Source organism: Trichomycterus rosablanca, chromosome 7 (genome assembly GCF_030014385.1).
Source record: "Trichomycterus rosablanca isolate fTriRos1 chromosome 7, fTriRos1.hap1, whole genome shotgun sequence".
Lineage (NCBI taxonomy): Eukaryota > Metazoa > Chordata > Actinopteri > Siluriformes > Trichomycteridae > Trichomycterus > Trichomycterus rosablanca.
Genome location: NC_085994.1, coordinates 21,815,082 through 21,827,539, shown reverse-complemented (window position 1 = coordinate 21,827,539; position 12,458 = coordinate 21,815,082). Strand labels below are relative to the sequence as shown.

The following is a 12,458-nucleotide window of genomic DNA, read 5'->3' as shown; positions in this document are numbered from 1 at the left end:
TTATTATTATTATTATTATTAGTAGTAGTAGTAGTAGTAGTAGTAGTAGTAATATAGTATGAAATCAGAATATGATAAATACGTTAATTAAAAAAGTAAAATACATTTTATTTTATACAGCTGGTGTAGGGGGGCTGCATAGCAACATAGGTCCTGAAGGCCTTGGTTCGATTATAGCCCCTAGACACTACCTGAGAAGAGTTTTGATTATTTTAACTGCATCATTGTGGGTTTTCAATTAATACTTAAGTTTTCTTTTTCTCCTAAAATATGCAGTAGGTAAAGTGGGTACTGTTTATTTATTTAATTATTAGGATTTTAATGTCATATTTTACACACTTTGGTTACATTCATGACAGGACAGGTAGTTACTAGTTACACAAGATTTATTAAGTGTTTAATGTCAAACACAGTCTTGAACAATTTTGTATCTCTAATTTACCTCACTTGCATGTCTTTGGACTGTGGGAGAAAACCGGAGCTCCTGCAGGAAATCCACGCAGAACGTGCAAACTCCACACAGAAACGACCCGGACCGCTCCACCTGCGGACTGAACACAGGACCTTCTTGCTGTGAGGCGACAGTGCTACCCAGAGAGACACCTTGCTGCCCAAAGTGGGTACTATAAAATGTCCCTAGGTTTAAATGAGTGAGTGATTAACTGAGTGAATGAATGTACAAGTCCCATTCCCTGTCCAGAGTGGTGCCCTGTATCTGGTACATTACTGTCTTATGTCTAGTGTTCCAGGAACAGCACTTATTGAAAATAAATGAATGGATGAATTTAGCATACTGAAGGTAAAGTGACATAACTGGTAAAGACTAAATTAGAGGTAGAGCAACATGGGTCTTGATGTCTTGGCTTTGATTCCTACTTCTGGTTACTACCTGTGAGAAGATATATATAACAGGATTAAATTAACAAAACTTAGTATAAAACAAATAATAGAAAAAATATAGAAAACTATACAACTTTTTATATACAAAAAATAATACAGTAACGGTGGCTAAGTGGGTAGCACTGATGCCTCACAGCAAGAAGGTCCTGGGTTCGATCCCCGGGTGGGGCAGTCCTGGTCCTTTCTGTGTGGAGTTTGCATGTTCTCTTCGTGTCCGTGTGGGTATGCTCCGGGTGCTTCGGTTTCCTCCCACAGTCCAAAGACGTGTGTGTGTGTGTGTGTGTGTGTGTGTGTGTGTGTGTGTGTGTGTGTGTGTGTGATCCAGGATGAAGCAATCAGTAAATATGAATGAATTTACACGGGCAGTGTTACCTCAGTGGTTAAGGTACTGGACTAGTAATCAGAAGGTTACTGGTTCAAGCCTTGTCACTGTCAAGTTGGGCCCTTGAGCAAGGCCCTTAACCCTCAATGCTTGAATTTAATTCTTTGGATAAAAGCGTCTGCTAAATGCCATGAATGTTAATGTAAATGTTACTTAAATGAATTAACAGTGTAATAAATACAACACACGCGTCTGTTTATCACTTTATCAGACTTGACACCTGTCAGATCGACTGTTTGCGTAATTTGCATACATCCCGCCTTATTGTACAAACTCTCTCCCCTATTGGCTGCTTCCATTGCACCTGTTAGCAAATGTATCCAATCGGAGAAAAACCTAGTGCAGTTTCAACATGGCGGCGTCCATAGAGAAGTATCAGCTTTTTAGTATATGTGAACAAAAACATGCCGGTCCGGGTTTTTAAAGAAGCATAAAGATATTTCTGTTCTGTACTGTAAACTGTAGCGGATTTATTATTTACACTTCAGGAGCGATGTGTGTGCTGTAGGGAGCAGGTTGAATGTTGTGAATGGGCGCTGTGCAGCGATGATGGCCGCCGATAATAAGATCCAGTTCTGGAGGAAGAATGTGAAGAGCAGGTGAGCTGAGCTACTCTTTATTACATTTAATTCTAATTACACATGTCAGATGAATTATAGATTATATTCTGTTAACTATTGTTTTAAAGTGTGTTTTATTACTGGCTGATGATGTTTGATCAACATTGTAGTTTCACATGCAGCTGATTGTTTACACTCTATGGTGGTAAACAAACTGCATATATACAGTATACATTTTATATACATGGATCTTATTTTATTTTATTTTGTTATATTATTTTGTTAGTATTTGGATTGTAAATTAAAAGACAAAACAAGATCTGGTCATACAGGCTATACAGACATCTGTCAATGCTGCATAGTTTAACTTGTCATAATTGCATAGTTTTGATCAGTTTGTCAGACAGTAATCTCCACCTCCCCCCCCCCCCCCCCCCCCCCCCCACCTCCCATACACATTACACACAGCCATGGTGATTCTAGTTACTTGATCCCCCTCAGCCATAGCTTTTCACCCATCCATTGTGGGCCCCCTGCTGTGGGTGGAAGGTTGGCACTAAAGGGCTTTAGGTAACTGACACTGTGTATTTACAGTGGGGGCCAAACGTCTGACACCACTAATGAAAATGCTTCTGTCTTGCCCTTGATCAAAAGTCAAACCTTAAAGCTTTGCAACAACTACCTAAAGACCAAAGATCAGGGAGCACTAGGGTTGCCAACTTTCAGAACTGGAAATAAGGAACACCCTGGGCTGGCGGGTTGGCAGAGGGCATAGGGTGGGGGGTGGGATGGCAGGTGTTTACCTGAGTAGGCACTTAGGGTTGCACCTGTAAAAAATATAAGGGGTCTTACACCATCATAGGTAACATTTTTTCTCAATAGTGCAAACAACATTTTTACATAATCCGTCTTCACACTGACATGCAGCCCCGGTTCTGGACTGTGTTGCTTAGGGGGGCAGTGAGAAAATAAGCCGGATTCGAATCTAGGGCGGAAAAATATGCGTGATGCGCTCTGCCCACTGCGCTACTCAAACAGCGGTGTATTAAACAGGTTGTTATGCTGATATGCCTGCGCACACATGGCGTTACTGAGACTAAAAGTGAACACTACTTAGAATAATAACCAAACTAATTCCCACGGTAGCAGCAGTTTCCTTCTGTTTCATATATATCGCCCTGTCTCAGTCTAATCTTCAGCATTTCTCTCCCATTGATAAAAATACAGAACAACACGGAACACGACGTTTAGTTTCCAAATAAGGAACGATTATTATTTGTAATACTGTCAGATCGGTTTATCAGATTCTGCACAAACTTGTGGTGTTCATGTGATCACAAGTGGTTAGCACTGTCGCATTACAGGCAAGAAGGTCCTGAGTTTGATTCCCAGGTAGGGTGGTTCTTTCTGTGTGAAGTTTGCATGCTCTCCCCATGTACATCTGGGTTTCCTCCGGGAGCTCCGGTTTCCTCCCACAGTCCAAAGACATGCAAGTGAGGTGACTGTGTTTGACTTTTAAGACTTGAACTGATGAATCTTGTGTAACCAGTAATTACCTGTCCTGTCATGAATGTAACCAAAGTGTGTAAAACATGACAGTAAAAGGGCTCGTACATAGATGTTCCAAAATTTAACTCTATGTAATTGTGTTATATTTGAGAAAAATTGCAGAACATGAGCATTTTCATTAGTGATCTCAGATTCTCAGATTTTTGGCCCCCACTGTACATAGCAGAGGTGGGAGGATTAATATTTAAATAATTTACATTGATGAAACCTTTTTCCAGTCACATTTTTCTAAAATGGTTTTTCTTAACCAGGGTGAGGGATCTTGATACCACTACCACTAAGAATAACACAAATGCCTCAAAAATCCTGCAAATATGTTATTTAGATTTTATTTAAACACAGTTTGTCCTTTAGGCCTTTAAAGCAGGTATGGCCAGATAATTGTATTATTTATTTTCATAAAACCTTTAAAATGCCTCTTACAGATTAAATCTTAGTAATAATACTTCGACTTTTACCAACTTTTACACAACAGAAATAAATCCACTATTACACTTTACATTTTTCAGTCTTTCTATTGTATGTAGGTACAGTGTATCACAAAAGTGAGTACACCCCTCACATTTCTGCAGATATTTAAGTATATCTTTTCATGGGACAACACTGACAAAATGACACTTTGACACAATGAAAAGTAGTCTGTGTGCAGCTTATATAACAGTGTAAATTTATTCTTCCCTCAAAATAACTCAATATACAGCCATTAATGTCTGAACCACCGGCAACAAAAGTGAGTACACCCCTAAGAGACTACACCCCTAAATGTCCAAATTGAGCACTGCTTGTCATTTTCCCTCCAAAATGTCATGTGATTTGTTAGTGTTACTAGGTCTCAGGTGTGCATAGGGAGCAGGTGTGTTCAATTTAGTAGTACAGCTCTCACACTCTCTCATACTGGTCACTGAAAGTTCCAATATGGCACCTCATGGCAAAGAACTCTCTGAGGATCTTAAAAGACGAATTGTTGCGCTACATGAAGATGGCCAAGGCTACAAGAAGATTGCCAACACCCTGAAACTGAGCTGCAGCACAGTGGCCAAGATCATCCAGCGTTTTAAAAGAGCAGGGTCCACTCAGAAAAGACCTTGCGTTGGTCGTCCAAAGAAGCTGAGTGCACGTGCTCAGCGTCACATCCAACTGCTGTCTTTGAAAGATAGGCGCAGGAGTGCTGTCAGCATTGCTGCAGAGATTGAAAAGGTGGGGGGTCAGCCTGTCAGTGCTCAGACCATACGCCGCACACTACATCAAATTGGTCTGCATGGCTGTCACCCCAGAAGGAAGCCTCTTCTGAAGTCTCTACACAAGAAAGCCCGCAAACAGTTTGCTGAAGACATGTCAACAAAGGACATGGATTACTGGAACCATGTCCTATGGTCTGATGAGACCAAGATTAATTTGTTTGGTTCAGATGGTCTCAAGCATGTGTGGCGGCAATCAGGTGAGGAGTACAAAGATAAGTGTGTCATGCCTACAGTCAAGCATGGTGGTGGGAATGCCATGGTCTGGGGCTGCATGAGTGCAGCAGGTGTTGGGGAGTTACATTTCATTGAGGGACACATGAACTCCAATATGTACTGTGAAATACTGAAGCAGAGCATGATCCCCTCCCTGCGGAAACTGGGTCACAGGGCAGTGTTCCAGCATGATAATGACCCCAAACACACCTCTAAGACGACCACTGCTTTATTGAAGAGGCTGAGGGTAAAGGTGATGGACTGGCCAAGCATGTCTCCAGACCTAAACCCAATAGAACATCTTTGGGGCATCCTCAAGCGGAAGGTGGAGGAGCGCAAAGTCTCGAATATCCGCCAGCTCCGTGATGTCGTCATGGAGGAGTGGAAAAGCATTCCAGTGGCAACCTGTGAAGCTCTGGTAAACTCCATGCCCAGGAGAGTTAAGGCAGTTCTGGGAAATAATGGTGGCCACACAAAATATTGACACTTCAGGAACTTTCACTAAAGGGTGTACTCACTTTTGTTGCCGGTGGTTTAGACATTAATGGCTGTATATTGAGTTATTTTGAGGGAAGAATAAATTTACACTGTTATGTAAGCTGCACACAGACTACTTTTCATTGTGTCAAAGTGTCATTTTGTCAGTGTTGTCCCATGAAAAGATATACTTAAATATCTGCAGAAATGTGAGGGGTGTACTCACTTTTGTGATACACTGTATACCTTTCTTAAGATTTAATCATTTCTTAGGTCCTTAATTAATAATTAAGTAGATAAAGTACGTATCAGCAAAACATGTTTATGTTTATGTGTATTCGATACAGAGAAGCCCTTTTGTTTTCTGCAGCTAGGAATTAAATTCAGTGGTTTCTGAAACCTTCTGTAATTGAACGTTTGTTTTTCTGTGAATGTACGTTTGTGACTGGACTGATGCTTTGTTCTGGCGTCCTGCACTGCTATAGCTAAGTTGCTGCTCTTTGTTTGCTGACAAATCATGTTGTTCAAGAAATCATGACCTTTAAAAAGGGTAAAAGAAAAGCAGAAACACCTACAAAGTGTATTGTTACTGTTAGGGATGATAATGATTAACCAGTTAACCGGTAAACGATAAAGAACTCACTCTTTGGTTAATGTTGTTGGTTAAATATATATATATACAGGGGTTGGACAAAATAACTGAAACACCTGGTTTTAGACCACAATAATTTATTAGTATGGTGTAGGGCCTCCTTTTGCGGCCAATACAGCGTCAATTCGTCTTGGAAATGACATATACAAGTCCTGCACAGTGGTCAGAGGTATTTTAAGCCATTCTTCTTGCAGGATAGTGGCCAGGTCACTACGTGATGCTGGTGGAGGAAAACGTTTCCTGACTCGCTTCTCCAAAACACCCCAAAGTGGCTCAATAATATTTAGATCTGGTGACTGTGCAGGCCATGGGAGATGTTCAACTTCACTTTCATGTTCATCAAACCAATCTTTCACCAGTCTTGCTGTGTGTATTGGTGCATTGTCATCCTGATACACGGCACCGCCATTGGATGCACATGGTCCTCCAGAATGGTTCGGTAGTCCTTGGCAGTGACGCGCCCATCTAGCACAAGTATTGGGCCAAGGGAATGCCATGATATGGCAGCCCAAACCATCACTGATCCACCCCCATGCTTCACTCTGGGCATGCAACAGTCTGGGTGGTACGCTTCTTTGGGGCTTCTCCACACCGTAACTCTTTCAGATGTGGGGAAAACAGTAAAGGTGGACTCATCAGAGAACAATACATGTTTCACATTGTCCACAGCCCAAGATTTGCGCTCCTTGCACCATTGAAACCGACGTTTGGCATTGGCACGAGTGACCAAAGGTTTGGCTATAGCAGCCCGGCCGTGTATATTGACCCTGTGGAGCTCCCGACGGACAGTTCTGGTGGAAACAGGAGAGTTGAGGTGCACATTTAATTCTGCCGTGATTTGGGCAGCCGTGGTTTTATGTTTTTTGGATACAATCCGGGTTAGCACCCGAACATCCCTTTCAGACAGCTTCCTCTTGCGTCCACAGTTAATCCTGTTGGATGTGGTTTGTCCTTCTTGGTGGTATGCTGACATTACCCTGGATACCGTGGCTCTTGATACATCACAAAGACTTGCTGTCTTGGTCACAGATGCGCCAGCAAGACGTGCACCAACAATTTGTCCTCTTTTGAACTCTGGTATGTCACCCATAATGTTGTGTGCATTGCAATATTTTGAGCAAAACTGTGCTCTTACCCTGCTAATTGAACCTACACACTCTGCTCTTACTGGTGCAATGTGCAATTAATGAAGATTGGCCACCAGACTGGTCCAATTTAGCCATGAAACCTCCCACACTAAAATGACAGGTGTTTCAGTTATTTTGTCCAACCCCTGTATGTATATACAGTATATATATATATGTGTATATATATATATATATATATATATATATACAGTGTATCACAAAAGTGAGTACACCCCTCACATTTCTGCAAATATTTTATTATATCTTTTCATGGGACAACACTATAGAAATAAAACTTGGATATAACTTAGAGTAGTCAGTGTACAACTTGTATAGCAGTGTAGATTTACTGTCTTCTGAAAATAACTCAACACACAGCCATTAATGTCTAAATGGCTGGCAACATAAGTGAGTACACCCCACAGTGAACATGTCCAAATTGTGCCCAAAGTGTCAATATTTTGTATGACCACCATTATTATCCAGCACTGCCTTAACCCTCCTGGGCATGGAATTCACCAGAGCTGCACAGGTTGCTACTGGAATCCTCTTCCACTCCTCCATGATGACATCACGGAGCTGGTGGATGTTAGACACCTTGAACTCCTCCACCTTCCACTTGAGGATGCGCCACAGGTGCTCAATTGGGTTTAGTCCATCACCTTTACCTTCAGCTTCCTCAGCAAGGCAGTTGTCATCTTGGAGGTTGTGTTTGGGGTTGTTATCCTGTTGGAAAACTGCCATGAGGCCCAGTTTTCGAAGGGAGGGGATCATGCTCTGTTTCAGAATGTCACAGTACATGTTGGAATTCATGTTTCCCTCAATGAACTGCAGCTCCCCAGTGCCAGCAACACTCATGCAGCCCAAGACCATGATGCTACCACCACCATGCTTGACTGTGGGCAAGATACAGTTGTCTTGGTACTTCTCACCAGGGCGCCGCCACACATGCTGGACACCATCTGAGCCAAACAAGTTTATCTTGGTCTCGTCAGACCACAGGGCATTCCAGTAATCCATGTTCTTGGACTGCTTGTCTTCAGTAAACTGTTTGCGGGCTTTCTTGTGCGTCAGCTTCCTTCTGGGATGACGACCATGCAGACCGAGTTGATGCAGTGTGCGGCGTATGGTCTGAGCACTGACAGGCTAACCTCCCACGTCTTCAACCTCTGCAGCAATGCTGGCAGCACTCATGTGTCTATTTTTTAAAGCCAACCTCTGGATATGACGCCGAACACGTGGACTCAACTTCTTTGGTCGACCCTGGCGAAGCCTGTTCCGAGTGGAACCTGTTCTGGAAAACCGCTGTATGACCTTGGCCACCATGCTGTAGCTCAGTTTCAGGGTGTTAGCAATCTTCTTATAGCCCAGGCCATCTTTGTGGAGAGCAACAATTCTATTTCTCACATCCTCAGAGAGTTCTTTGCCATGAGGTGCCATGTTGAATATCCAGTGGCCAGCATGAGAGAATTGTACCCAAAACACCAAATTTAACAGCCCTGCTCCCCATTTACACCTGGGACCTTGACACATGACACCAGGGAGGGACAACGACACATTTGGGCACAATTTGGACATGTTCACTGTGGGGTGTACTCACTTATGTTGCCAGCTATTTAGACATGAATGGCTGTGTGTTGAGTTATTTTCAGAAGACAGTAAATCTACACTGCTATACAAGTTGTACACTGACTACTCTAAGTTATATCCAAGTTTCATGTCTATAGTGTTGTCCCATGAAAAGATGATAATGAAATATTTGCAGAAATGTGAGGGGTGTACTCACATTTCTGCAAATATTTTATTATATCTTTTCATGGGATAACACTATAGACATGAAACTTGGATATAACTTAGAGTAGTCAGTGTACAACTTGTATAGCAGTGTAGATTTACTGTCTTCTGAAAATAACTCAACACACAGCCATTAATGTCTAAATAGCTGGCAACATAAGTGAGTACACCCCACAGTGAACATGTCCAAATTGTGCCCAAAGTGTCAATATTTTGTGTGACCACCATTATTATCCAGCACTGCCTTAACCCTCCTGGGCATGGAATTCACCAGAGCTGCACAGGTTGCTACTGGAATCCTCTTCCACTCCTCCATGATGACATCACGGAGCTAGTGGATGTTAGACACCTTGAACTCCTCCACCTTCCACTTGAGGATGCGCCACAGGTGCTCAATTGGGTTTAGTCCATCACCTTTACCTTCAGCTTCCTCAGCAAGGCAGTTGTCATCTTGGAGGTTGTGTTTGGGGTCGTTATCCTGTTGAAAAACTGCCATGAGGCCCAGTTTTCGAAGGGAGGGGATCATGCTCTGTTTTAGAATGTCACAGTACATGCTGGAATTCATGTTTCCCTCAATGAACTGCAGCTCCCCAGTGCCAGCAACACTCATGCAGCCCAAGACCATGATGCTACCACTACCATGCTTGACTGTAGGCAAGATACAGTTGTCTTGGTACTTCTCACCAGGGCGCCGCCACACATGCTGGACACCATCTGAGCCAAACAAGTTTATCTTGGTCTCGTCAGACCACAGGGCAGTCCAGTAATCCATGTTCTTGGACTGCTTGTCTTCAGCAAACTGTTTGCTGGCTTTCTTGTGCGTCAGCTTCCTTCTGGGATGACGACCATGCAGACCGAGTTGATGCAGTGTGCGGCGTATGGTCTGAGCACTGACAGGCTGACCTCCCACGTCTTCAACCTCTGCAGCAATGCTGGCAGCACTCATGTGTCTATTTTTTAAAGCCAACCTCTGGATATGACGCCGAACACGTGGACTCAACTTCTTTGGTCGACCCTGGCGAAGCCTGTTCCGAGTGGAACCTGTCCTGGAAAACCGCTGTATGACCTTGGCCACCATGCTGTAGCTCAGTTTCAGGGTGTTAGCAATCTTCTTATAGCCCAGGCCATCTTTGTGGAGAGCAACAATTCTATTTCTCACATCCTCAGAGAGTTCTTTGCCATGAGGTGCCATGTTGAATATCCAGTGGCCAGTATGAGAGAATTGTACCCAAAACACCAAATTTAACAGCCCTGCTCCCCATTTACACCTGGAACCTTGACACATGACACCAGGGAGGGACAACGACACATTTGGGCACAATTTGGACATGTTCACTGTGGGGTGTACTCACTTATGTTGCCAGCTATTTAGACATTAATGGCTGTGTGTTGAGTTATTTTCAGAAGACAGTAAATCTACACTGCTATACAAGTTGTACACTGACTACTCTAAGTTATATCCAAGTTTCATGTCTATAGTGTTGTCCCATGAAAAGATATAATGAAATATTTGCAGAAATGTGAGGGGTGTACTCACTTTTGTGATACACTGTATATATATATATATATATATACAGGGGTATATATATATACAGGGGTACCACCACCATGCTTGACTGTAGGCAAGATACAGTTGTCTTGGTACTTCTCACCAGGGCGCCGCCACACATGCTGGACACCATCTGAGCCAAACAAGTTTATCTTGGTCTCGTCAGGCCACAAGGCATTCCAGTAATCCATGTTCTTGGACTGCTTGTCTTCAGCAAACTGTTTGCTGGCTTTCTTGTGCGTCAGCTTCCTTCTGGGATGACGACCATGCAGACCGAGTTGATGCAGTGTGCGACGTATGGTCTGAGCACTGACAGGCTGACCTCCCACGTCTTAATGTGTCTATTTTTTAAAGCCAACCTCTGGATATGACGCCGAACACGTGGACTCAACTTCTTTGGTCGACCCTGGCGAAGCCTGTTCCGAGTGGAACCTGTCCTGGAAAACCGCTGTATGACCTTGGCCACCATGCTGTAGCTCAGTTTCATCTTCTTATAGCCCAGGCCATCTTTGTGGAGAGCAACAATTCTATTTCTCACATCCTCAGAGAGTTCTTTGCCATGAGGTGCCATGTTGAATATCCAGTGGCCAGTATGAGAGAATTGTACCCAAAACACCAAATTTAACAGCCCTGCTCCCCATTCACACCTGGGACCTTGACACGTGACACCAGGGAGGGACAACGACACATTTGGGCACAATTTGGACATGTTCACTGTGGGGTGTACTCACTTATGTTGCCAGCTATTTAGACATTAATGGCTGTGTGTTGAGTTATTTTCAGAAGACAGTAAATCTACACTGCTATACAAGCTGTACACTGACTACTCTAAGTTATATCCAAGTTTCATGTCTATAGTGTTGTCCCATGAAAAGATATAATGAAATATTTGCAGAAATGTGAGGGGTGTACTCACTTTTGTGATACACTGTATATATATATATATATATATATATATATATATATATATATATATATATATATATATATATACAGTGTATCACAAAAGTGAGTACACCCCTCACATTTCTGCAGATATTTAAGTATATCTTTTCATGGGACAACACTGACAAAATGACACTTTGACACAATGAAAAGTAGTCTGTGTGCAGCTTATATAACAGTGTAAATTTATTCCTCCCTCAAAATAACTCAATATACAGCCATTAATGTCTAAACCACCGGCAACAAAAGTGAGTACACCCCTTAGTGAAAGTTCCTGAAGTGTCAATATTTTGTGTGGCCACCATTATTTCCCAGAACTGCCTTAACTCTCCTGGGCATGGAGTTTACCAGAGCTTCACAGGTTGCCACTGGAATGCTTTTCCACTCCTCCATGACGACATCACGGAGCTGGCGGATATTCGAGACTTTGCGCTCCTCCACCTTCCGCTTGAGGATGCCCCAAAGATGTTCTATTGGGTTTAGGTCTGGAGACATGCTTGGCCAGTCCATCACCTTTACCCTCAGCCTCTTCAGTAAAGCAGTGGTCGTCTTAGAGGTGTGTTTGGGGTCATTATCATGCTGGAACACTGCCCTGCGACCCAGTTTCCGGAGGGAGGGGATCATGCTCTGCTTCAGTATTTCACAGTACATATTGGAGTTCATGTGTCCTTCAATGAAATGTAACTCCCCAACACCTGCTGCACTCATGCAGCCCCAGACCATGGCATTCCCACCACCATGCTTGACTGTAGGCATGACACACTTATCTTTGTACTCCTCACCTGATTGCCGCCACACATGCTTGAGACCATCTGAACCAAACAAATTAATCTTGGTCTCATCAGACCATAGGACATGGTTCCAGTAATCCATGTCCTTTGTTGACATGTCTTTAGCAAACTGTTTGCGGGCTTTCTTGTGTAGAGACTTCAGAAGAGGCTTCCTTCTGGGGTGAAAGCCATGCAGACCAATTTGATGTAGTGTGCGGCGTATGGTCTGAGCACTGACAGGCTGACCCCCCACCTTTTCAATCTCTGCAGCAATGCTGA

General features: G+C 43.1%; 1 protein-coding gene across 3 annotated transcripts in view; it reads left to right on the top strand.

Moving 5' to 3' along the window:
- The first annotated feature begins 1,659 nt into the window (after positions 1–1,659).
- tbc1d22b (TBC1 domain family, member 22B) overlaps positions 1,660–12,458 on the top strand; it is a 97,749-nt gene continuing 86,950 nt past the window's right edge. For all 3 annotated transcript variants that reach the window (XM_062998510.1, XM_062998509.1, XM_062998511.1), the window contains exon 1: positions 1,660–1,881. In XM_062998510.1, the coding sequence (XP_062854580.1) occupies positions 1,829–1,881 (53 nt within the window). In that variant the 5' untranslated portion in view covers positions 1,660–1,828. The remainder of the gene's footprint in view (positions 1,882–12,458) is intronic.